This window comes from Panthera leo, chromosome D1 (genome assembly GCF_018350215.1).
Source record: "Panthera leo isolate Ple1 chromosome D1, P.leo_Ple1_pat1.1, whole genome shotgun sequence".
NCBI lineage: Eukaryota > Metazoa > Chordata > Mammalia > Carnivora > Felidae > Panthera > Panthera leo.
Window position 1 is genome coordinate 25,400,303 of NC_056688.1, and position 26,292 is coordinate 25,426,594.

At 47.5% G+C, this 26,292-nt stretch overlaps 1 protein-coding gene across 1 annotated transcript in view; it reads right to left on the reverse strand.

Moving 5' to 3' along the window:
• The window catches only part of ETS1 (ETS proto-oncogene 1, transcription factor), a 66,193-nt gene extending 41,809 nt beyond the window's left edge, over positions 1-24,384 (reverse strand). Inside the window, exon 1 of the mRNA XM_042906811.1 lies at positions 23,914-24,384. Within this exon, the coding sequence (XP_042762745.1) occupies positions 23,914-23,995 (82 nt within the window). The 5' untranslated portion in view covers positions 23,996-24,384. The remainder of the gene's footprint in view (positions 1-23,913) is intronic.
• Between the last annotated feature and the right edge of the window lie 1,908 nt (positions 24,385-26,292).

A 26,292-nucleotide genomic window follows, 5' to 3' on the forward strand; every position in this document is an offset into this window, starting at 1 on the left:
AAGGTGGAGGATGAGGAGTTTTCTCCACGGGCAAAGGAAAAATCTGGGCAAACAAATGGAGTAGAGCCCGTTTATTTAGGCTGGAAGAGGTAAAGTTTTTCTGCACTTTTGAACTGTTTTCTCAAGGCCTGCCTCTCCCTCCCACGCAGGAAACAAACACAGAGACAGGCCTCTTGCAGCGAGGGCTCCAGTGGCTGAAGGCTAGCCCGGCAAAGGCTAGAAGGAAGAGGGGCAAGGGGTGGGGGGCAGGGTGAACAGGGGGGGCAGACAGAGAGGAGCTGGGAGAGGAGGAGGAGGGGGAGAGCTGGCACGGAAGACAGAAGGCAGGAGGGCAGAGACGGAAAAGAGAGGCAACGAGAGGAGAACGCAGAGGAAGCAAATACTGGGAAATCTTAAACCCGAATAAAGGCCAGAGAGCAGAGGAGAAGTGGGCTGGGAAGATCCAGCAACTTCCAATTAATGATGTTCAGAAAGCAGCATTTTTCCATCAATTTTGAAAGGAAATTCTCCCTCGACTTTCTTATTTATTTATACATTATATAAATACATTTTTTAAACCAAAAAAGGACCGTTTTTTTCCAATGGGAAAAAGCCTTGTCTGAGATGAAAGCCGGTCTTCAAAAACCCCTCAGAGGAAGCTGAAACCCCACATGTCTTGGTGCTACAGAAAGAAAAACAAAGTGGACATTCTTCCTGTGTTCTAAGGCTTTTTTATGCAGATGTGTTTTTCTTTTAATAAATAAATCTGGACACAGAAGGAAAACGCGTACGCACACACATTCACACAGTGCAACTGTCTGCCTTCAACCCAGGGAAACCGCAGTGAAAAATAAGAATACGTAAGCCCGTTTGCCGAGTGCAGGGACAAAGCTTCTCAACATGCCAACCACAGCCAGTAAAGCTATATGCTCTACCTACGTAGCCTTCCCAGGCTCCCCAGGTGGACAAGGGACTGTGTGGTAAGGAGCAATGACAATCAGAGGTAGGGCTGGACCGGAGACCCAATCACCAGGCTTCCCAGAAGGGCCCACGGTGGTCTTTTAGGACAACACCTGACTTCCTAAGACATTCAGTCGCTTGGTCCTTTGTGAGGACCACTCAGGTTCCCTCCCGGACCACAATAATGATTTCTTAGTGATCACACACACTGAGCTCAAATCTGCCTTCTAATGAGTTCTGGCCTTTGCCCCTCGTGCTGGAGGCTGAAGCCACGCATACAGGTTTAAACTTTCTTCAGCTATCGGCTTACCAACGGCTTTAACATCCCGCGGTCACCGCCTCTTTCCAGGCTTTCAAATTCCTTGGTGGGTCCTTCAACCATTCACGACGGTATGGTTCTTGCCCATCTGCCCCCGCTACCCAGAAGCATTCCTGTGGGCCCGTGTTCCTACAGAGCATCCTGAGCCAGGCCAACATCATACTTCTCAAGAGAAAAGGACACAATCACCCTACACGGTCCACCTCTGTGGGCCCAGCCGGCCACGGGGTTTTCCAACAGCCACACGACAGAGGCCACTCAGAGTGCACTCCCAGGCCTACTCTTCCACAGGGACTGAAGTTCAGCCAGTTCTGCACCCGTTGACTGAATCTTATTAACCTCAGTGTCAGGCTTCACATTTATCCTTATGGAACTTGACCTCGTTTGTTTGGATCCGTGTTTCCACGTGCGGAGATCATTTTTATATCACGAATCTGTCCCCATTCTATGAGCTCTGTGCCATGTGCAATTCAGTAAGTATGCTTTATGTGTCCTTCTCCAATCTGACCCCCCGATAAAAATGTTGAAAAGGCAATGACCAAGTCCTGAGCCCCATAACACCAGAGACCATGCATCATTCTGACACGGGCGCATTCATCAAGACCCTTTGGGTACAGCTGCTCAACCAGTTACAAATCCTCCTGATTTTACCACCGCTGGATCCCCATATCCTCACTTTCAGCACAGATATATCATGGAAACACTTGGACAAAAGCTTCACTGGAGTCAGAACCCGAGGCTACAATTTTCAGATGCTCTGCCCAGGAAGCCAGTTCTCCCAGTTTGTCACTAAGGCCCAGGCAAGTGCAAAGGCAGCTGAGGGAATGAGAGCTGGGATTCAGATCTCTACACAAGGAGAGAAAGAGAGAGAGACCCAGAGACGGAGGGGGGAGGGAGGGAGGCAGGGAGAGAGGGGAGGAGGGAGGGAGGGAACAAGAGAGAAACAGAAAGAGGGACAGAGAGAGATGGAGAGAGGGAGGGAGGGAGCTGCAGCCACTTTGCATCCAGAAACAATGGGCATTTAGGGAACAATGGCTACAGACAAAGTCTTGGTCTATTTATATCTGCCACTGTGAGTCCCAGACAGGAGGAACTGGAAGTCTGCCCTGTATGCACAGCTCCAACTGGACCCGAGCTGGGAGGAAGATGAGGTCACCAAGAATGCTGCCTGCTTATAACGGGCTCCTTTTTGCTTGCATAGTTTCTTCTTAGCCTAAAGGATCTCTTTTGCCAAGTGAAGTCTGCTTGCCTACTTGCTAAAATACAGCCGTCACTGAGAAGGGGCAGGTCATATGTGTAACTGCTGCTCAGCCAGGCCAAAGCAATGAAGGCCTTTCTCTATAGAGGTCAAAGGAAGGTGGGGATGTCAAGGGAAGCCTAGCCAGTAGATAGAGGTCAACTCTACGGTTCCTGAAACTGAGGAGTCCTATCAGATCTGTTCAGTACACATGTCTCGGGGCACTATGAGTTTTCCTGCAGGAAAGTTCCCTCCCTACTCCTTTGGAGCTAGCAGAAAGAGGCTAGGAGCTGAAACTCAAAGATAAGTGTGTCTCACGTCTCATGACGATCTCTGCCTCCCCTTTAATTTCAGCCCCTTCGAACAGACTCTCTCTTTTCTGGAAAGGTCATCTTCTGCTCTAACATTACTTTGCAGTGATCATCAATCTTTTTTTTTTTTAATTTTTTAATGTTTATTATATTTGAGAAGAAGAGAGAGAGCATGAGCAGGGGAGGGCAGAGCAAGAGGGAGACATGGAATCTGAAGCAGACTCCAGGCTCTGAGCTGTCAGCACAGAGCCCAACTCCGGGCTTGAATTCACGAACCGCGAGATCATGACCTGAGCCGAAGTCGGACGCCTAACCGGCTGAGCCACCCAGGCGCCCCTGGAGTGATCATCAATCTTAATCCTTCCTGTGTTACTTATATTCCGTTTTTTATATGGTTCCGCTTCTCTTTGAATTTTTTTCTTTTCTTTTAATTCCAGTATAGTTAACATACTGTGTTGTATTAGTTTCAGGTATACAATAGTTACTGTGTTACTTATATTCTGAATCCTCCAATCCTTCCTGAAAAGAATCAGCAGTAGCCACATTCAGCCTGTCACTGACACCGAAATGAACACGGCCACAGCCGAGCCAGGGAAGGAGGGGTAGGGACGCGGCAGTGAGCCCTGCGGGCAGTCGCCCTGCTGCACCCCTCCACAGACAGCCCTCAGCATCCACGAGCCACAGGTGGCCAGCGACTGCACCTTCCCGATCCGGTCCAACCTTACAACCTCAAGAATCCTAAGTGCAATGCTGGTATCCCCCAAAGGCAAGAAACTCATGGCTGATACAGAGATTAAGCAGCAATTAATCCGAGGAGTAATTTCCGCTTCCCATTCATGCCTACAAGCTCCTGTCACCAACTCCCCTCCTTGCTCCTAGAAAACCAACTCGAAGTAGGCAAAAAGGAGCCTAAACATTAAGATCCTTTTCCTCCTTTATATTGAAAAAGCTTAGGACGTGTCATTGAAACTATCCCAGGGAATGTCACCACATTCACAGGGAACTAGAAACAATGTTTTGGAATTTAAAAGCTTAAGCACAGGGCAGACAGGTGCCGGACATGGCTGCAGTCGGTGCAAACAACAAATGGTTAAGAGTGACGCGTTGTATTCCTTCACCACCCCACACCCTCTTTGGCGACTTCAGAAGTCCCTGAGTCAAGATGCCCAGGGTTTAGACCACTTGAGGGTGGTCTAAGAAACCTGAATCACAGGCTAAGATGATATGTACCACAACATGCAAACACTCCTACACATCTTTCTTTCTAGGCAGATGGTGGAGACAGAAATGCAGAAAAAACATTGGACCACCTGAAATACGCCAATCTCTGAGGATGGAAGCAGGTGCGTGAGCCACCTGAGCGGACCCACGCTTCGTTCAAACACTGCTTCCTGGACCCCGCCACCCATGCTCCCAACAGGCTAAACATTGCCTTCTACTCCAAGGGCTCTGCTGAACCGTCCCACGGCAATTCAAGAGAGCCACATGGGAGGGGCGCCTGGGTGGCTCAGTTGGTTGGGCGTCCGACTTCGGCTCAAGTCATGATCTTGCAGCTTGTGAGTTCGAGCCCCGCGTCGGGCTCTGGGCTGACAGCTCAGAGCCTGGAGCCCACTTTGGATTCTGTGTCTCCCTCTCTCTCTGCCCCTAACCCACTCGCTTTCTGTCTCTGTCTCTCTCAAAAACAAATAAACATTAAAAAAAAAAAAAAATTTAGAGAGCCACATGGGAGCCACATGGCAGCAGCAGGGAGAAGTCAGAGACACAAATTCTCATCCTGAAGCGGGGCTGACATCAGAGAAGATGCAAAAGTTGCCACCCAAGGTATGTTTGGCAAGTGGCTGAGACAGCCCTGCCTGAGACCTATCAGTCTTCAAAAATGCCTGCACACCCGATAAAATGTACCAAAAACCGACGGCGTTGCCCTAACACAGCACATCTGGAGCTTACACCATCAGGCTTTATGTATTCAACAACTCATGAAATAAAAGGCCGCGCTCAGTTTAGTAAACGCGATTGTACGTCCCTAATGAGGAATCAGAAATCCTATTGCTTTGAGGGATTTAGGTAGTAATTTCAGAGTACCAGCTCAGGTTCCCTGAGCTGCTAAAGGAGGTACTTAGGACGCAGAAAGATTGCTGCAAAGGGATTATGGGTATTCTCCCTAAATCATTAGGTTCACTGCTTAAACCTATCATCTGAGGCCACTCCAAGGTTTGTTTAGATCCACCTAATCTGTAATTTTGGCCCCTGTATCTTCAACTTTGGCCTTTTTTATGGCCTTGAGCAGTAACTATCATCCCATCCACCCACTGGTGTGTTCACACTTTGCCTTGTCTCTCCTCCTCTATACCGACCTCACTATAGCGATAGGACACATAAAGCCTTATCTGGGGCCAGAAAGCAGGAAAGAGGAATTTATAGAATTTGCTATAAAACTTTAACAACTCCTTAGAGGGATGTTCTCCTTCCTGGCAACTCGACGTAATTACAAGATGAATGAAAAGCAGGCTGTTCGTAGAGGGGAGGAGGGGCCGAGCTCTGTCACCGGTCCGGGGTCCTACATGATTCTCAGTACCCAGAATCAGAAGGGCCTGTAGATGTCAGCTAGTTCAAACCCTTTCTTTTACAGACAGGGAAGGTGAAACTCAGGGAGGTGACATCAATGTGCCCTTGGTCACAGGGTTACTAATTCTAGACCTCTTGATTCCCTGTTCAGTATTTTTTTTTTTTTTCCTCTCTACACCATTACTGTTTAACTAAGGCAGTGGACCTGGGAGGAGTCGGTCTCCCTCACAACTTTGCTACTATCAAGATCAGGTTCATCATTCAGGACAACCACAGCTCCCCCCCTCCCCAAGTTCCTAAAAATCACAGAGAATCAATCTAAACAAAGATCCAATACACATGACGGGATGGTACAGACCCATGATGCTCCCTGTTCCCAGCGCAGACAGTAAGCTCTCGATATCGATGGTCAGGCTCTAATACAGAAGCGTTTCCTTTGTGGAGAGAGTCCGGCTGAATACCAGGAACTCGAAAGCATGCAACCTTCAATGCCTAACTTCAATTGTGTGATACCGCTGTATGTAACAGCTTTAAAATTTAAGGGTGCTATTCCTATGAATCCAGAGTGAAGGCAGCAGTTAATTTTAGTGACCTGTTAACCTCGACCTAAAAAGCACTGAAAGGAGCACAGATCACCAACATGCCATTCAAAGATTCTATAACATTCCAGTCCTGCTGGTCCTCCGATCGGGTTGAGGGGATACAACAAACGCCACTGAAAAAGCCAGAACATAAAATCAAGGCCATTGGCCTGTACATTGAACCTGATGCTTCTAATTAATGAATCAGTCAGATCACATGTCTGACTCCAAAGGCCATCTCCCAAAGTAACACAAGCAGCTCCAGTTCTAAAGGAAATCCATTTAAAATTAGGGAGCTAAGGACTTAGGGAAAGATACACCCAGCTGTGATCTCTCAGGCTCCACGCGCTGGTTGGTTTGTGTGTTTCTCTCCTATCGGAACAGGCCTCTCTCTCCTAATGGCCCCAAACCTTCCGACAAGCCCACTGCTGCCCCAGCGTCCCGCCCACACTGGCCCAGAGCAGAAGGCACCGGATGTCTCTCCAGGTGGCAAACCCCAGAGGCTGAGGTCTCCAGGCAGACCTGCTCTCCAGATCAATGGGTATGATAGGCCAATAGGTGGAGAGCAGTGACCAAGTGATCGATGCAGAAGGGAGAGGGAGCAGAAACCACTCTCCATCTGCCTGCGTCAGGTGGGAAAGAGAGACAAAGATGCACAGCCCTCAGCCCTCATCCGCTGCTAATAAATGGCTCTGCCTCATCAGGAAGCCATTAGGAAATTGCAGCCACCGCAGCCCCCCGCTCTCGGACTGAATGGTCGGCATGCAGCTGGCGAAAGCACTCATTACTCTGCCCAGACATCCACTGGCTTTCTGCACCTAACCAAGGGAGCCACCAGAATGAGGCTGGGGCTTGCCTGGTGAGGCAGCAGGGGATGGGAGGGTCTTTAGCGACTGTGGACATGCAGAGAGCACCCCCCCCCCCCCAGGAAAGTGCTTGGATCACCAGGGAGAGTAGCGGGGGCTCTTCTCAGGACACACGGATCCACTGCTTCATTCCTCTGTGGGGCAGCCTTGCTGGCATTCCTTTATGCAAAAAGAGCCACTGACTGCTCATGGGTATGGGGTTTCCATTCAGGGCTGATGAAAACGTACTAGAATTACACATCAGTGATGGCTGTACAACTCTGTGAATGTATAAAAACCACCGAACGGCACACTTTAAAATGGTGAGTTTTATATTATGGAAATTAAATCTCCATCTTAATACATCACCATTTTTTTAAGAGCTAGGGAGCCACCTGCTATGAGCCACGCAATGCCTTGGTGATGGGAAGACACAGAGCCTTCACTCGGAGTTTCCCTTCTAGTGGGGGAAACAGATCTTACATAGGCACCCAAGCAATAGCCACACAGTCACATCTCATGATGGGCGATACAACAATGACTAAGACAAAAGGTTTTGCAATGGAGACGAAGTGATGTGGCTGGGCTCCAGAAGCCTTGGGGAAGAGGGCAGGAAACAGCTTGCTGATGTCCTGTGTGTAGGGGGTGAGAGATAGCAGCAGGGGGTGGTCAAGGTATGAAGGCCAACTCCAATGGCAGATGGATGGCATTATAGAGAAAAGGGAAGATGGAGAGGCTGGGACTCTGCCACAGGAAAGCCTTCTGAGATGACAGATAGGCTCTGCTCACTGGAGACCACGGGAGAGGCTGGGCAAGGTCCATTTCCAGAGGCAGACATGCGATGTCTACAACTTCCGGAGCCACTAATACATAAACACTGAGGGGAGGGCCACAGACTCCAGAACACCTCACATTCCCCAAACCCCAAGATGTCCCCAGGAGATGCTGCCCAAACACTCAGATTCCTATCCTACAAGGCTTTCAAGAGAAAGAAATTTCCATCAGGACCTGGTGCTTTCTGGAGGTTTCTCTCCCAACCCCTGGAGGGAGACAAAGGAAGGGCAGACAGAACAGGGCTTCAGGCAAACAAACACCCGGCCAGGGCTCACTGGACATGAACCAAAGAAGGTGCAGTCACAGCACTGTGACCAAAAGAGATCTTTTGGAAAATTCTTTTCCAAGAGGGATCATGAGTTCTGTCCCCTGGAATGCCCCAGAGCAGTTCTGATTGGTTCCGTGGCCCTGACTCAGAATGAGCACGGGCTCCACCCTCAGATGAGTAAATAAACTGACCCAAGAAATGGAGGGAGGGGGAGGAGGAAAGAGAAGAGTAGGGGCTGAGAGCAGGACAGGAACCAGGAGAAGGCAAGTGCCGAGCCTGGTGCAGGGGACAGACGGATGAAATTCTAACTCCATTCCAGAGACGGGTGGTGTGGCAGAATTCAAGGAAGAATATTCTCTGAGCCTTACACCCCACTCCAGTTTGGATACAGCCCTGCCTTGGCAGCCTGCTCACGGCTGCTTTATAATATACTGAATTAGTCACTGGATTAGCAAGCACATTTACACACACTGGCACACAGCTGTTTAAAGACACAGGATCCCCTTCTCTAGGTGCCAGATTCTGGCTGTAAATCAACCATTGCAATGGGCAAGTGGCACATCCCAGAGCTTCACGGTTCCCACAGACGTCTTTAGCTGCGAAGCACTTTAGGGAAAGTGGGCTAGAAGCTGGGAAGGTCTAATAGGCTTTTGCTGAGGGACAGAAGGGACGGGGTGCAGAGAGGAAAGAAAGATCAGTGGGCTTTTTCAAGTCCTGAGGCTTATGATCTTCAGCAGGTTTGCCAAATGCATCTGCGGGCCTGGACCCTCACAGGCAAGAGTGACGTTTCCCCCTGGTTTGCCGTATACACAGGTAGAAGTGTTTCTGTCCCAGACCTCGGATGCCTGAGGTCGCTCCCAAGGAAAGAAAGGATCCCAGGGCAAAGAAGAGAGTCATTCGGCAGTCAAAATAATTTTATGCCCTGATTATGACAATTCCAAGAAACGTCCCTATTGGTGAGGCGAGGGCAATGCCTGAAAATAAAGCTTCTGAGTTGGAAACGTGACCGAAGTCCTACCTCAAGTTTGGTTAAGTATGCGTGAGTGCAGGGAAATACTGTGACTGGAGGCAGGGACTGCTCTGGCCCAATGGTTATGGGGGTGTCAAGTGGAAAATTTTCTGTAACCAGGTTAACAGAAACCACAGTTTTAACAACCGCTGAAATAATAAGAGCGCTGTCAGCAGGGAAGATGTGTGCAGAGCACGGTGGCCTAGGAGATAATGGTAAAATACCATTTACTGAGACCCTGTGGCAGTGGAAAAGTATTTTACAGGGATCACCTCAAATCCTTACAACAGTTCTGAAAGCTCTTTATTAGGATCTCCACTGTAAGGATCATTTTTGAAAAGCAAGGCTTTTCGACACTTTGCCTACGGACAAATAAGTCGGCAGAAAGCCTGAATTCAAACCCAGGGCCGGCTCACCTCAACCCTGTCCTTCCAGGACCCCATAATGCCTGCAGTGAGGGACATCATTAAAACCCACATCATGAATGACAGACTGTGATTTGGGGACAAAGATTCCTCTCTATGGAGCAACCTAAATGTAAACCCCTTCCCTTTGACTCAGATGGGATGTGGGAAAAAGGGAATGTGTCAATGTGTGCGTGTGTGTGTGTGTGTGTGTGTGCGCGCGTGTGTGTACAAAATATATATAGGTATATAGGTATATAGATATGAAGATCAGGGGAAGAAACTCATGGCATAAACAAATCCACCTGACAAACAGAAGAACCAAATACAATTACTAAAAAAGGGTGCAGTGCATTGAGGGTCCAGAAGTACACGCAGGAATTTCGAAAAGATTTGCAAATAGATTTATGACTGGTGTGTGTAGGAGGAGCTTATCTCGCACCAGCTTTTACTGTATTACTTTTTTCACGTTTTATTTATTGTTAAGAGAGAGACAGACAGACAGACAGTATGAGCGGGGTAGGGGCAGAGAGAGAGGGAGACCCAGAATCCGAAGCAGGCTCTAGGCTCTGAGCCATCAGCACAGAGCCTGACACAGGGCTTGAACTCACGAACAGTGAGATCAGGATCTGTACCGAAGTCAGACACTTTACTGACTGAGTGACCCAGGCACCCCCAGCTTTCAGAAATTCAAATATTAAGTCCTTAGAATTAGTTTGCCCATAAAAACACTGAAAATATTCTCTTCTTAGAAAGCAAGGCAGCCAAGGGCCACCGGAGACTGGACTCATCTTTGCTCCTCGCTCACTGCCTGCAGCACGTCTGTGAGCATCACAACGTGACCAAACCCTATGAACCCAGAGGCAAGTTGCCAGGGCCCAATCTCATTGAAAAAAAACAACATCGCTGTTTTGTTCATCCAGCACCCCAACCCGCTGGAGACACTGAAGCCAGCCTGGAATTCCATATTCCCCCCATTAGCCCATTCATCACAGAAGAGTATAGGTGAGGGCATAGAAAAGCCACAAAGCTCCCCAAAAGAAGCCTTCGGAAATCCAGAAATAAAGAAACAGATACTTGATTTTTCAAAAAACAAAAAAAAAATCTCCAACTGAATCAGAGGTTAACGCCAGGTCTTCCATGTAGACATTGATTCATTCCATGTGTGTTTATTTATCTACAAACATTCCTGTTGCATCAAGTGGCCTCAAGGCCGAGGCTTGTACCTCTGAACATCCCCTCCCTGGAGAATTCTCAAGGAAGGGTGGAGCTCCTCCTTCATTCCTCGATTTCCCAATCTGAAAAATGGGGGCCAAGGCTCCAATTCTGTATGGGAGTTCGGTCAGTTCAGTTAGCTACTTTTCATTTGTGAATTTTGAATTTGAAAATGCACAATGAAAACTCTGGGAACTATTTTTTTTTTCTCTCTCCCTGTATTACACATACCAGCGGTAGATATTTATAGATCTACTGAATGTTTTCTTCCTTACCCTGGTAATAATGAGGAGCCTAAAGAGCATAAAGCACAAAACAATGTGCCAAGAATCACAGCTTTCAATAAGAATGTTAGCAAATTTGCTCTCCCAACAGATTCTAAGTTGGTAGGACTTTGTAATCAGAGAGATCTAAGCTCAAATTTGTGACTCGAAAGCTCTAAGGCCTCCAGAAAACGAACTGAACCTTTCCGAGAGTCAGTTTCTTATCTTCAAAATGGGGATTAAAACACCAACCTCACCAAGTTGTTTAAGGAAGGGGATTATTTGTGCAAAGCACCCCGCCGTGTGCCTGGCGCATAGTGGGTGCCCTGTAAATATTAGCTTTACTTTTCTCTCATTTCTCCAAACTGAAGCCCAGATACACACAAAGGCCAAAAACGAGCACCCGGCAGCTCTGAAGAACGTTCGGTCGCCATTCGGAGGCAAGGAAGGTGTAACACTGAACTCTTGTTCTTATGCAAAATCAAGGAGCATTTCCTGTACTCACACACATGACTCATCCCAGTTCCTATGTATTCAGTACTGCAACTCTGTCTGTATCATCTCTCCCACTAATTTAATAACATTCCCTGCATCGCCAATGACTCCAGAAGACTTTCCAAACCTGAGCTCATTAACTCTCCTACTCTCTCCCAATGAGAGGCAGCTCACTAGGAGTGAGCACCCTTCTTCCAGAAGAATCCAGAGATGATGCTGAGATGTGGCGACAATCTGGCAGCCCAGAGCAAAAACAGACACAGGTATCCTCATTCTGATACCCCAGGCAATACAACGTAAAGGATGACCACCTATAAGCGGACCCGTCCAGTTTTCAGCCCAGAAAATGTGCATACCAGGAAAAGGTTAAGACCAAGGACTCCTTAGGATTGACCCAAACTACCCACCGGTGGAGAGCAGGGAGCCAAAGGCCCAATCCCCTGTTTGAGAAGGAGACACGCTGCAGCCACAGGAAGATATGCCTTAGAGACTACATTTTCCTGGCAAGCACTAAGTTCAGTGCCGAGGTTCAAAAGGACCAAACATAATGTGATTATCTCCATTTTTGGTGCAATCAGGGTACCACCCTCTCCTCCCCATCAGTAATTCCTCTTGCCCTATGATCCAGAGCCCCCCAAGGGCCCTGCTGGCTACTCAGGATTACATTCCCCCCCCCCCAAGAAAACAACAACATGCCAAGGGGGACGCTTCTCAGTGTAATCACCTGTCACTCCACGTTGGAATGCTCTAGCTTCCTGAACAACCAACACAAGGAGGGAGGGGCCTTCTTTTTACTGCTAAGGAACAACACATTGTATTAGAGGGGTAATCAAATATAATTTTGCTAAACTCCAAGTGTTTATACCTGGTGCCATAGCAAATGCCCCTGCCCCAAATGGAAACTAGCAGAGGTGGGGGGTGGGGGGGTGTTTAAAATCCACTCATCTAAGACGTCATCACTTCTCATATGGCTCTTTGGCACAATTCTTTCCCATAAAATGCAGGAGGAGATTCAAAGGTTTTTGTTTTTCGGTTTTAGGGGTTTTTTTTCCCCCTCCGGCTACCTGAGGTTTCTGCCAGTCATTAAGATGGACCTCATTTGCTAAAACGGGTAAACAGAGGCACAGAAGATTATATATTTCAACACAAGGAAACAGGCGGGACAGGAATTCTTTTCAAAATTCTTTATATTGAACAAAATAATGTATTTCCCAAAGTCTAAGATCAAGCCACCCCAGAGGGAAACTGCCCATTTGTCTAAAAGCCTGTGGAGTAATAACTCACATTTTTTTTTTTACTTGAGAAGAAACTAACTTGCCATCCTACTTAAAAGTTGGCCAGTGGGTTGGCATCTTGGAAAGCTATGCAGATTTTTCAGATCCTATGTCAGAGTCGTCGGTGAAACCCACTCAGAGCTCAATAATGAGCCAACTGTGTGGGACCCACTAACTACATATAAAGTATGTGGAGGAAATCTATATCTAACAATAGAGAAGAGGGTGTCCTGTTGGCATTTCTGATCTCGAGCTAGTGTTCATTACCATTACTATCATTAGCCATGTATTTACCAAGTACCATAGAAATAGTGAAAATATACGTGGCTGAATGGAAAAGTCAGGAGGTTTGGAGGAAGACAGCTTCATGTCCTAACTCTGCCACTTACCTACCATGTAACCTGGGGAAAGAAAACTTAGGATCCGCCCTGCAGGTTCCCCATTTGTAAAATGTTCCTAACCCAAAGAATTACCTCGAGTGAGCGTCAAATGTGGTAAAGTCACGTGTCTCCCTGTAAAATCTCTGCCAAATGATAAGCAAATGATAATCAAGTGAACTGGTCAATCCTAAGCCCAGACAGACTGTAGTGTTTCCCCCAAATTCAACAAACATCCAAAGATTTATGCAAATTCTGGAGGCAGCACACACAGAACTTCAGAGTTCATGGGTCTGAATCCGAACCCCTACACTCACCAGCCATGTGAGCTCAGACAAGTTGTGTGACCTCTCAGTTTCTTCATCTGTGAAATGGAAAGAATACTCGGCTAGTAGAGATTAGGGTAAAATAATGAGGTCCCTGGCACATCAATATCTTGACACATTCATAAGTTAGCACCTAGTAACTAATAGAAAAAAAAGGAAAAGGATCAAGAGGAATGGAGAGACTCTATCCCTATGTACGTACCAGTAAAGTCTACCTTATATTACCAGTGGCAGTTTTTCTTGTTTTTCCCCAAACTGACATGCCACTGTTGGTCCGCCTGCTGCTGACAGAAAGGACGAACTGTGACAGGCTTTTCTCAAAATGTAGAAATAACATGGGGCACGTGGGTGGCTCAGTCGGTTAAGTGTCCGACTTCAGCTCAGGTCATAATCTCCCTGTTCGTGAGTTCGAGCCCCACGTCGGGCTCTGTGTTGACAGCTCACAGCCTGGAGCCTGCTTCCGATTCTGTGTCTCCTTCTCTCTCTGCCCCTCCCCCACTTGTGCTCTATCAAAAATAAATAAATGTTAAAAAAAATTTTTGAATGTAGAAGTAACATCAAGAAAATGATTTTTCACGGGCGTCTGGGAGCCTCAGTCTATTCAGTGTCCGACTTCGGCTCAGGTCATGATCTCGCGGTTTGTGAGTTCGTGCCCCATGTCGGGCTCTGTGCTGACAGCTTGGAGCCTGGAGCCTGCTTCCAATTCTGTCTCCCTCTCTCCCCCTGCCCCTCCCCTGCTCATGCTCTCTCCCTCTCTCTCTCAGAAATAAACACTAAAAAAATATATAAGACAAAAAAAGGAAAGCAGGGAGGTGTTGACTTTAAAAAAAAAAAAAAGAAAGAAAAAGAAAAACGATTTTCAGATAACAGCTGTGTGCAGGTGACACTCTTCCACGGCGGCAGAGAGCGGCCTTTGCAAAGCCAGGCGGCCTGTGCTCGCCACACCCCGACATACACTCGCAGCTTCCTGGACGGCTGTGGAGACTGAAGCAGGTGGTGTCTTGTCTGGCTCGGACTCCACCGGACGGCCTGCGCCCCGCGGAAGGGTCAGCCGGTTGCTGCGCAGACACCATTCCCTGAAAGGCCAGAAGCAAGCGGGCCCGGGGCCCTTCCCTCTGTACAAACAGGAGTCAGGGGCCTTGACTCGCTGACTATGTCAGGAAGAGGCACTGAGGTGGCTTTCAGCAGAACGCATTCCTGCTGCAGGAGGGGACTGTTTACCTACCAAGCGAGCAGCGCACAGAGAAGTGGCAGCTTAGACGAAATAAGCTCAGGGCTCAGACCACATGCTCAGCCCTGGGGAGGCAGCTGGGGCTGGCTGCTTCACCTACCGGACCCCTAACCTCCATCTCCTCCCTCCCGATGAGACCCCACCCTGGAACTGCCTTCCGCTGCAAACGTAGCGAAGGCTCCTGGAACGAGGAAGCCGTCTCAGGGAGGGGGACCAAGAGGAAGGTATGACTCCTGGCCCAGTGTCACCCCTGAGGCAACGTGCCCGGGTTCTCCGACTGCAAACGAGGCCAGGAATGGTCCCGGACACCTCTCTGCAGTCAAGTTATTCACCTTCACAGATGTATCCCAAATTCTCCCACTGATGGAACTGTAAGGAACAGAATTTGAGGATTAGGAGGAAAGCATCCTCGTTTGGCCTACCCCTTGAATGCCATTCTTCGCTCCCTCCGTGCCTGAATTATCTTACATGTTATCTAGAGTCATAAAATGTCAGTGTTAATGGGGCGCCTGGGTGGCTCAGTCGGTTGAGCGTCCCACTTCAGCTCAGGTCATAATCTCACTGTTCGTGAGTTCGAGCCCTGCGTCGGGCTCTGTGTTGACAGCTTGGAGCCCGGAGCCTGCTTCCGATTCTGTGTCTCCCTCTCTCTCTGCTCCTGCCCTGCTCATACTCTGTGTGTGTCTCTCTCTCTCAAAAATAAATAAACATTAAAAGAAAAAGGGGCGGAGGCGCCTGGGTGGCTCAGTCAGTACAGCGTCCAACTTCGGCTCAGGTCATGATCTCGTGGTTCATGACTTCAAGCCCCACGTCGGGCTCTGTGCTGACAGCTCGGAGCCTGGAGCATGCTTCGGATTCTGTGTCTCCCTCTCTCTATGCTCCTCCCCTGCTCACACCCTGTCTCTCTCCCAAGAATAAATAAAGAAAAAAAAATTTTTTTAATAAAATAAAATAAAAAATAAATAAAATGTCAGTGTTAAGAGAAACCTCATCGGTCATCTTCTCCAGCTGATGTATTTGACTGAGGAAGAACTTGAGGTCCAGAAAAATGAAATGACTCGCCCAAGGTCACAAAAACAGGTGCAAAGCCATGGCTAGCACCCAGGCTACATTTCTCAAAATGTAGAAATAACATGGGGCACCTGGGTGGCTCAGTCGGTTAAGCGTCCGACTTCAGCTCAGGTCATAATCTCACTGTTCGTGAGTTCGAGCCCCGCGTCGGGCTCTGTGTTGACAGCTTGGAGCCTGGAGCCTGCTTCCGATTCTGTGTCTCTGTTGACTCTCCAACCAATGATGGGCCCCCCAGAGGACACCCTATTCACTCGACACACAATATGTATTCCTACTGTGCTGATGAGTCTCCTGTTCCATCCAAGGAACCAGTATTTCAAGGATATAAGACAACCTGTGCCTCATGTACAGAATTCACTTCAATTTTAGGCAAGGAATAGCCAATAGACAGGAAAAACATATAAATACTGAAAGTAGAAAGGTCATCGCATGGAAACTCTTCCACCAAAAATTTCCTGTGATGGAGTTTCTGAAGGCTATTTTAAAATCCGACTCCAAAACACTCTTACTTTAAACCTAAACGCTGAAGTAATGAATTTCCCCAGCACTAAACTGTCATCACACAAAAAAGTCATTAGAGAGGAGCCGTTACAGTACCTGGCACCCAGTTTAGAGTTCCTAAATGCTTCAAAAACCATGATCTGCAAACACTCCCTGGTTTAGGAATGCCCTTGCCTGACCTAGATTCTTTATTTTTCATTCGTACCTTGAAAATACGTACCTGATTGATTCTGTCATCTTCTCTGAGGTTTAACGCCTATTCTGATAAACTGATACAGAGGTTTTAACAGTATGAGTAGGAGGTAAAGTAATGCTACCAAAAAAAAAAAAAATTCACCCCTCTCAGAAGCCTATTCAATGTAACACTTCTCTGTCCTTAAAATCTCCCTACCTTCAAAGGCAAAATTCATCCTGAGATTCAAAATGTTCTTACATGGGTCCTGGCCTCACACTTCCTTCTCTCTTCCCTTTCTACAATCAAGGTATTTTTCTTCATATTTATGTAAGCCTTTCTTTTAACTCTAAACTTTTGGCATTCATCCCACACTGTTCTATCTAAAATAATCCTTTCCCTGTTCTTACGCCCCCTTCCAATGCTTCTGAAATAGCCACGTTCTCTCTAAAGCTGACCCGTGAAATTATTCTAGCTGAGAAGTGTTGGAAGAAAGAACCCAACGGGCCCAGGAAACAGAAATAATCATTGATCCACACAGAGTTCCATAAATTCACACAATGGTTCTCCTGCATGTTTAGCCATGGAAGCATCTGGAACACAGGGAAGATTCCATCTGATTATCCCTGACCAGCCGTGCATCTATGAGGGATTTAGGGGGTTCTGAAAAGATTCCACAGCCTAAGAGTGGGAACAACAGAGCTGAGGTCACCCACTTGACCACCTGAGATGGGTCCCTATGAGTTCTCCAAAAGTCTATGAAATAATCACGTGAATTCTTGCATTCCTTTCTTTAAGTATTTCTTCTTGTTCCTTTATGAGTTCTTTCTTACTTTCTTACTCTCTTCCTGCCCTCATTCGTTTTTCTGTCTCTTCCTTTTTAGCCAAAAGGGATGTTGCAACTGAATCCACCACTCCCTTCCTCCTCTCCTAAAGCACCGAGGGCTTGCTTTTTGCTTTTGTTTTTACCCACTTTAATGGTACCAAAAAAACTTTTTTTTTCCTTGCCCTTTTTGATCCCACCAGTAAAACTTCTCACCGTGGACGCGCATTAAGACAAAACAAAGCAAAAATGTTAATTGTCTTTGCTTGTGTAATGATGACATTTCCCCCCTACTCGAAAGTTCATTTTCTCTCTCTCTCTCACACACACACACACACACCACACATACACAGATACACCACACACATACACACACAACCACACACACACTACATGCAGAAAGTTTACAGTTTCTCTGCAGAACCTTGCAAAGCAAAAATCAACAGCTTAGCATAGCTACCCAAAGCTACCAAGAGGTTTCAAATGCCTGAGGTGGACTTGTTTGAGGTTGATTTGTAGTTGTTTCTCAGGCTCTGAGAAATATTATATTATGCGTCAAAAACACATTTAAAAATATAACTCATGGTTGGGGGAAACCACACTGAACTTGAATTGCTTCAAACTCTTAATCTGGTCCTCGTAGCTTAGTTTGGAAGGTCTAGCCCCCAAGATTAGCGACTGAGAGTAGGTATCATAAAGAGTATTGTCATCTCAATTCAGTGTCTAAGTAGTGTGACCCTCGTTTGCTGGGAGAGTCTCAGTTTATGTCCATCATTCTAGTATCATTATTCACAGTGCCCATCACACTCTCAAAAGCGTCCCAGTTTAGATGGTAAATTAAATGAACTCACTACCTGTACAACATCAAGATCTGAAACCCAATACAAAACTGGCCAATACTACTTTGGGCCTTCAAGCACCATCTGCATCAATATTTTACAAATCTCAGGGACAAAACTAAATGCTACAGAAAAGGACAATTGAAAAGAGGTGACAGGACAGTAAGAAGTGCCCAGTGACAGGCTTGGACACAAGCAGCAGAAACTGGAAAGCACCTGGGAAATATGACGAAATTGGCCAAAGAATCAATAAATATTTATGGCTTGACCAGCAGTATTTTGAGTGTGTCTGTAAGCATGGCTCCCTGCCAATGAAATTGGATATACTGCAACCTCCAACACAGACCAATTTCTTTTCGTATCTGCACAGAGACTCCAAACTACACAATGAAAAAAGTAACACAGATAGGCACAGGGCTTCGAAAAGTAGCCAAGTAGAAATAGCCTGTTAATGCAATTTGAAAAACATCTACCGACCTTTTGAAAAAAGATGTCTTTAACCCAACTGAAAAAAAGCAAAGCCATAGGCACATGACCAACAGAAATGATACATTGGGGAATTGTCTTGATGTTCCCAGTGCTGAGTTAAGAGCTTAGCAGCTGTAAGCAAAGAGTGGGCCTAAAAGGCTGTGAACGTGAGAGCAAATCTTGTAAGAGATTCTGTCTGAGCGGAGAAGTGGGACCAACATTTCATTCTGGAGTAGCCAGATAAAAAGATGGAAACTGTGTTGTCAATATACAAATCCATCTCTACGATGACTGTGTGGGCCCGAGGATGTTACTTACTTGGGAGAAAATGCTCCCCATAAGGCAGTGATAGAGGGAACAATACCTACCCCATGGACAAGTGGTCAGGACATCTGTTTGTTCCCTATTAACCCTGGGTCGTAGAGGGTTGGTGAATCTTCAGGTAGAATCCCAAAGCTCGCCTTTCCTCCCTGTGCCAAAATAACTACAAACAGTCCCCTGACTCATGGAACGGACTTGAAAATGCTACATTTTAGTTGGAAAAAATAAAACATCTGGTGCAGAGACAGAAAATGTAGGCGCCTATAGCTTCTTCCGGAAGCAGGAAAATTAAACTACAACCGAACTAAGAAAACACACTAGTTGCTGATCTATGTCTCTCATCAACCAGATTGTGAGTGAGATTCTCTGCAGAGCTGTGTCTGTGATACAAGAGGCAAAACAGGGAGCATCAGGAGGCTCCAGGAAGGATGTGAACTTGGAAGTGACCAGCATCATCTGGCCACCTGTGACAGAGCAGAATACATCTGGGAAGACATCAGACAAACAAGAACCCGGGTTCTCCGCGTGGTGGTCCAAGGCAAGCATTGCTCGAACCTTCAAGCATCTTCCTACGGCAACACGTCAGGACTGGCAGGCCTGGAGACTGTCTGCAGAATAGGCCCTTTCCCTAAGGTCAGAGGAGTCATGCAAGGAGGGAGCCCTGTATCTCCTCAGCCCCCAGAGCACCCACCATCACTGCTTTCTCGAGCATCCCTTTTAATTTCCAGAGTGTCTGTGAATAACACGGGGCTTCTATTTTAGGTATAACATGCCTGCAAACAGCTCATCAGTTTGTAAGTTTCTAACAAGTGTGGCCTTGGGCAAAATTATGTATCTCTTTGAGTTTCCCATTCCTCATCTGAAAAATAGATAAAAAAAATAGCTCTCCCCACCTGAGTCCAGGTGAAGGGTCACAGTGTTATTTTATGGGAAAGTCCAGGCTCCATGCATGTTTCAGAGAAATCCCTGTAACTTGGGATGGCAAGAGACTACCTCCAATGCAAGCTCATGGACTGCCATGATAGCCACCGGTTATTCATTCCGCAAACCAGAGAGACGTCTGTAATTATGCTGTTGCTATAGCCATTGTAGAGTTATCTGTGCTCTTTGAAATAGAGAGAGCTGCTTTCCTGAAAAATCCTGACCTATGCTAACCAGCTCTCTGCCTTGTAGAGATTTTGCTGGAGCCCAGAGTAAGCCGGGCTCTGGGAGGCTGCCCACGGGCTGGTTTGTCTCCCGGGGGCGGGAACCCTCCTACAGGGTGGTCTGGTCTCTTTAAGAAAGAAAAAAAGTTACATAGACAAAAAAAAAAAAACAAAACACAGCAATACAAACCAACCAAAAATGCCAGGAATGCAAGCTTTGCCAACCAAATAAATAAATAAAATGTGAGATACTTTATAATAACTAGACATGATGCATTTCTCAACTCTGCATAATTGAAACACTACTTTTCCGTCAGCCCTTCAAATGTCCCCCTGACTCCTAGTCTTGGTGGCTCTCTTGCTTGCTTAGAGATAGCACTGATAACCCCCATCACCCAAAGTTACTGACCAAGCCCCGTGCCTTAGCAGAGAGTTGGGACCTCGAGGTACTTGGACACTCTGAAAGTTACCTGGTTCACTGTGTTTGCTCTGTGGGCCACAGAATGGAACCTCACTGGTATGAGATCTCAGCTAAGGAGATGAAAAAGTTCTCTTCAACTTTACATTCTCTCCCAAAAAAGGAGATGAGGGGAAGTACATTATACAGCAACAGCCCCTATTAAACATTTCAAGGGGTCCCTGAAAATTCTACACTGGTTTTCTGTTGACTTGTTTTCTAGTTAACTGTTTAGAATCTACTTGGGGTCAGTACTGCTTTAAGATTTTGTACATCTCAACAGACACAATTCTCCTGGCAGCCCTGTGAGACAGAACAACTATCACACTCATTTTGCGGATGCAGGAGCTAGAGCACAGAGACATGAAGTAATCTGTCCAAAGTCACACAGCTAGTAAGTGGCAGAGCTGGGATTCAATCCCAGACAGGCTGGCTCCAGACTCCGGGCTCTGAACCACTGGGCTTGTTAGTCACTAATGGAGTGTGGTCCGCGGGGGTCTGGGAGCACAGTGAGCTTAATAGCCTGGGCAACGCTGCCCGTTTTTCTTGTCTACACGGATGAAGGCATAAAGACTGACCAAAGGGACGACCGAAGGAACACATCTTCTTCCTGTCTCTGAGGACTATGTGGGTGTCTGATGGAGGACGGGGGTGATCCTTTCATTCTCATAAAATAGCAAACATGGGAGAATCAGCACTCCCGCTCCTCCCTGAGCATTTCGCTCACCTCACCAGCAAGGTGGAGTGGAGAAGGAGGGGAAAATTAAGCGGCTTGGGAATGTATTTGCTTTGGCACCCAGCCTCCACCCTTCTCAGTGAGCTCCACACCAAGAGGGAACTCATGGACTCTCCATGGCTTTGTTTCTTTTAGCCCATGTAAGACCCGAGAGCCTTGCCATCATATATTGCAATTAGAATGGCATACCCACTTTACACTTACAAGGAATATGCAATTCCAATGTTATTTCAAAGCGTAGGTTAATTTGGTACTTAAAGCTGTTGGAAATCTGTGAGGTCTCAATCTAGAAGAAAAGTGTAAAAAGGTTCAGGATCAGGTCCTAGCCACAAAAGACAGGCAAAAAACCCAGGACTCCCATTTCAGCACCTACTTCCCTGCTGCCTCTCTTTGGCTCCTGGATTTGGGGAGGGAAAATCTTGGTTTAATTATTTAAGGCAGATAAGATCCCACACTAGTTGTCTCCACACATAAGAAACTAAACAACCCAAAGAATCATTGTGAAAAATATTTAAGTCACAGCTGTGGACACAAAGCCACGCTGTGAGAAGTTAAACTTTAAACACATGTCCTATATGGTCTGATGGGCAAAGCAAATCCCCACTTAGCCAGTGTCTTCTCCACCCCCCAACAAAGGCAGCAGCCATGGCGAATGTTTCTTCTATCCTTGCACCTGCAAGTTTAAGCCTCAACTGACGTTTCTTTGCTGAGCTTTTCAAACGTAATTTGCAGTATCACTCAAGGAAGGCAACGTACACTGAGAAGTTAGAAAAGGGATTAATTTTACCTTAGCCACGGGCTTACTAGATTTTCTTAAGTGACTTACCTTCTCTGTGCCTGTATTTTCCTCTCTAAGATATGGGTACAATATTCACATATACGCTACCAAAAATCCAGAAAAAAACCAAAACCAAAAACTTCTGTATATATTTTCAAGATTCTCTGTCTTCCCCAAGACAGTGCCAGAAACCAAACCTCCTTACGATAAATGGCAGAAGGTTGCCCAATTTCTCTGACCCACTGACATTTTGTTGTATTGAAGGATGCTTACAAAACCTGACCAGTGGCTTGTCAACCTTTTCTGGAAAAGAGAGGCATTGTAAAGATTCCTATTATAATAGATGCTGACTGTAGCATTAGGGCTTCCTGTCCCCAGTTTACAGATGGGAAAGCTAAGCAAAGTTACTTGCCCGGGGGCTTATTTTTTTTATCAATAACCAAAATAACAGCTCCATATGCTCAAAATCTCTAGTGTTAATATTAACTTACCCCCCAGATCACCTCAGCTGTTCACTGTGACCCAAAACACGTGGTGCCAGGGGCTCTTCACTCCTAGCCCCTGAAATCCACTGTAGGTATGGAAACTGACCAGCTTACATGCTATTTCCCAGACAGCCGAATCTGTCTCTTCCCCATAGGCATGCATACAAACAAGCCATTCTTAAGGAAAGAACCTACGAGATGAGCTTACATCTTGGCTGCGAACTATCATTTCTTTCATGCATGGTTTGGTGCAATTGTGACTAACAGAATTTATTCTGGCTTCCTTGAACCCCAAACACAACCATCACAGCAGCATCATTTCTGAGCTGTAGCTCTAAGTGCCCGAAATGTCTCCACGGTTCTAGCTGAACTCAGCGTTGCTCTGACCATCAACATCCCTGTGACAACAAACAGTCTTAGCCTTCTTTGTGCACCTCCCAGTGGAACCCCCAGTACCGGGGCTGAATGTGAGGGGGTCTAACAGGAGAGGACATGGTCATCCATGTCTTTATGAACATTTCGGAATGATCTCCAAATGACAAAACATCAGCTGGGCTTGGGTTTGAAGTTTAAGCAGATTAAGAAAGGGTTAAACTAAGCAACTCATTACAGCAGAGGCAAAGAAGCCTGAACCACAGGCGGGAGCAGCTAAACTTATTGATACCACAGAGAAGCAGGTTACTTCTGTGAATTATTTTCCAGATGGCATCACCTTCGCACTGTATCTTATTATATACCTTTACCTCTAAAATCACTAATTTCTAAAAGATAGCTGGCTGTTGCCCATCCTAAAAGAAAACATCTACTCTTCTCAAAGCGCATCTATCCCAGGGATTCTGGATTCCAAGACAAAATCACATTCCTTTCCTATCCTCTTCTTCAAATCCTTCAAACCAAGGAATTGGACAACCAACCACCAACCAAAGACACAAAGTCGCGTTTGGTGTCAGGACGTTGTTCCCTCTTGTAACAGATCTTTGGTGGCAGAGGGCAAATTTATGGCAGACTAGGAAGATGGGTAAAGTAAGTAACCTGCAGGAATAGAAGCGGGATGTTTCCAGAAGTTAAGACGATCATTTCAGTTCTCCTCCCATGTCCTTGCCCTCAACCCAGAAAAGAGGAGCTAGATAGCAAAGGGACATGTGACAGAGGGGCGCAGGACGGCAAGATGTTTGAAACGTGCTTGCAGGCCAGTCAGTTACACACTATGTCGGTTCTTACTGCCCAGGGCCCTCCATCCAACTCCAGCTCTGGTAATGCGGGGGCCAGTGGATGATGTCTTCTGCGGCAGTGTCCACCCCCCCCCCCCAAAGCTAGGGGAAAAGGCCAGAGCGTTCTCACTCATTTGGAAAGATAAGAAAGCAGGAATGGGGGTGCTGGACATTCTATAAGCTTTTTCCCATTACTCACAAAAACACAGCTGTGAAAATAAATACCACCCCCCAAACAAGGGTCCCAGGCCACCAACAGTCTTCTCTACCTTGCTTCCAGCTGCTCCCAGCATCGCCTTGCTCAGGCAGAAACGAACTGCCTGGAAGGGAACAGCGAAGCAGGGGGGGGGAGAAGCGGAGGGGACCCCAGCCTCCGGCCCAAAGCTGGCGTGGGGGCCTCGACAGTCACCACTCACCCGGGGAGGGGAAAAGCTCCAGATCGACTTTTTCCGTCTTGATGATGGTGAGAGTCGGTTTGAGATCGACGGCCGCCTTCATGGTGCCAGGAGTGGGGGGCAGACAGGATTATGGCAAGTTTGCTGTTATTCTTGTTGTTTGTCTTTTTAATGGGGATTAGTAACAGGGGAAAAGGGGACGGGAGGGGGGGGGGGGATCCGACTTTCTTCCCTAAGATTTCAGATTGCCGCTGACTTTTCCCCGCGCCCAGAAGGTGCGCGCCCGGCACTCTCCCGGGAAGTTGGCACTTTGCGGAGAAGTGCGCGCGCCCCGGGTCCCAGCCTCGCCTGCGCCTCGCCCCGCTCCTCCTCGTCCTCGCCCCGCTCCTCCTCTCCGCCGGCAGGCAGCTTCAGCTCGCTCTCGCTCTCCGGAGCCGCGGTCTCCCTCCCTCTCTCCCTCCTCTTTAGGGCGTTTCTCGCGGCGCCGAGGCTCTGCCGCCGGGTCTGCGCGCCCGCCCCCCCCCATCCCCCAGGCTCTCCGCGGGGGGCAGGGGGGGAGGAGCGAGGGGCGGGGACGGCGGGGCGGGGGCGGCCTGGGGGCGGGGCCAGAGGCCAGCGGCCAATTGTCGGCGGCGGCCCAAAACGAAAGGAAGGCGGGGCGGGGCTCCGCGGCCGCCGGCGCCCTAGCCCCCTGCCTGCTGCCTGCCGGGGCCCAGCCGCCCTGCTGCCTAGAGCTGAGCGCGGAGCCGGCCGGGCGCTGAGCCCTCTGCCGCGCCGGGAAGGGCCCAGGGCCGGCGAGCAGGCTGGGTGCAGAGGCTGCCACGGCCGTTGGGGAAAGTCCGTCTGATTCGCCACGCATTCTTGAGGACTTGGTCACCCGCTCCTGCCCCCCCCCCCCCAGTAGCAGCATAGTTTTCCGAGTGCGTGTACATCATTCATTCACAAAGACTGACACACAGGACGTGAGGCATGCGGAGGAAGGGGCGTGCGTGCGAGCGGGCGCAGGGGGTTCTGAAGCCAGTGTCCTCGAAGGGCTTTATGAGTCCTGGACTGCAGCCGGTTTGTGAGTCAGGAATCGGTTCAGTGTTTCTGGAGGAGCCTTAGACTTTTCAGAGCTCACCCGTATCATGGTTACGAAATGACTTAAGACGAGGCAGCGTTGGAGAGCTGAAATCTTGTTTCGCTGTCCTTGAGAAGGATCAAGCTCAAGGCGGCCTCCTGGAGACCCCTAGACAAAGGCCCAAATACTTCTGTGTTATTAGAAGAGCATAGAACAGGGCCCCCAAACTGGAATCCAATCATGGGCTTCCATAAGCTTCCAGTTTACCTATAGCAGTGGTTGAGTGGAAGGGGAAGCTATTTTTCTTCTAATTATGTAGTCATGGGCCCTTCCTTTCACAGACTCTCTTCCACTGGAGAAAACTGGAAACCCCACAACTACCACCAGCACGGAAAGAAATGCAGAGGCCCTGTGGTTTTGAATTTCTGGAGTACATCATTCACAGCTGTGACACAATCAACAATGCACAACCCCTGTTCCACTTGGGAATTTCGGACACTTCGGACACCGCAACGCGATCCCAAATAATTAATGGTTTTGCACTAACACATTGGTTATCATAAGTGGAGGTAGTTGGTTCTAAGTAACAAAGCAACCAGTGAATATAGAGGTACGTACATAGACACGCTTAGGTATAGCTAGAGTCAGACATTGAGATCTACCTTTAGTTAACTAGAAGATTAAGCATATATCTTTCTGAACCTCAGAAAAAAGTTATTTTTAATACTGTTTCCTGATTTCTAAGCATATGTTGAACTACCACCACCTGCCTGTTAACTGTATGTAACTGCTGACCAACACTCTCCCCCCCCCCCCCCCCCCCCGCCTCCCACCCCATCAATTTGAACACACCTGCTTACCTTTACCTAACCCCAGTTTTGTCTCCTTGAAGCATTAGTAACTTGCAGGTTTCCCACAGCAAATGAGAGAAGGAGCCAGGAACAGAAAATAAAGCTCTAGCTCTTGGTTCAAACTTCAGATGATGCCCCTCCTTCAGTAACAAGAGGAAAATATTTGTATGTGATAATCCTAATTTTTGAAGGATTGTTGTAATCCAACTGTTAGATTTCCAAAAGGTGTGAGAAAACAATGCTGGCTTCCAGATGACAAGAACAGACACTTCTGATCCCGGGAAAAGCTGGGGGAAACCGCTGATGAATGAATTGTACATTTATACGTCCAAATGAGCCGCAAAGGAGAGGATCTTGAACCAATCCTGCCTTGCCCGTTCTGAACACATCAGCAAAACAACTGAACAAATCAAGAGTTGCTTTGGGGAATCTTGTTTTATTGATGTTGTGTTAAGAAAATGCTGGTATTTTTAAAATCCAAGTGTGCGT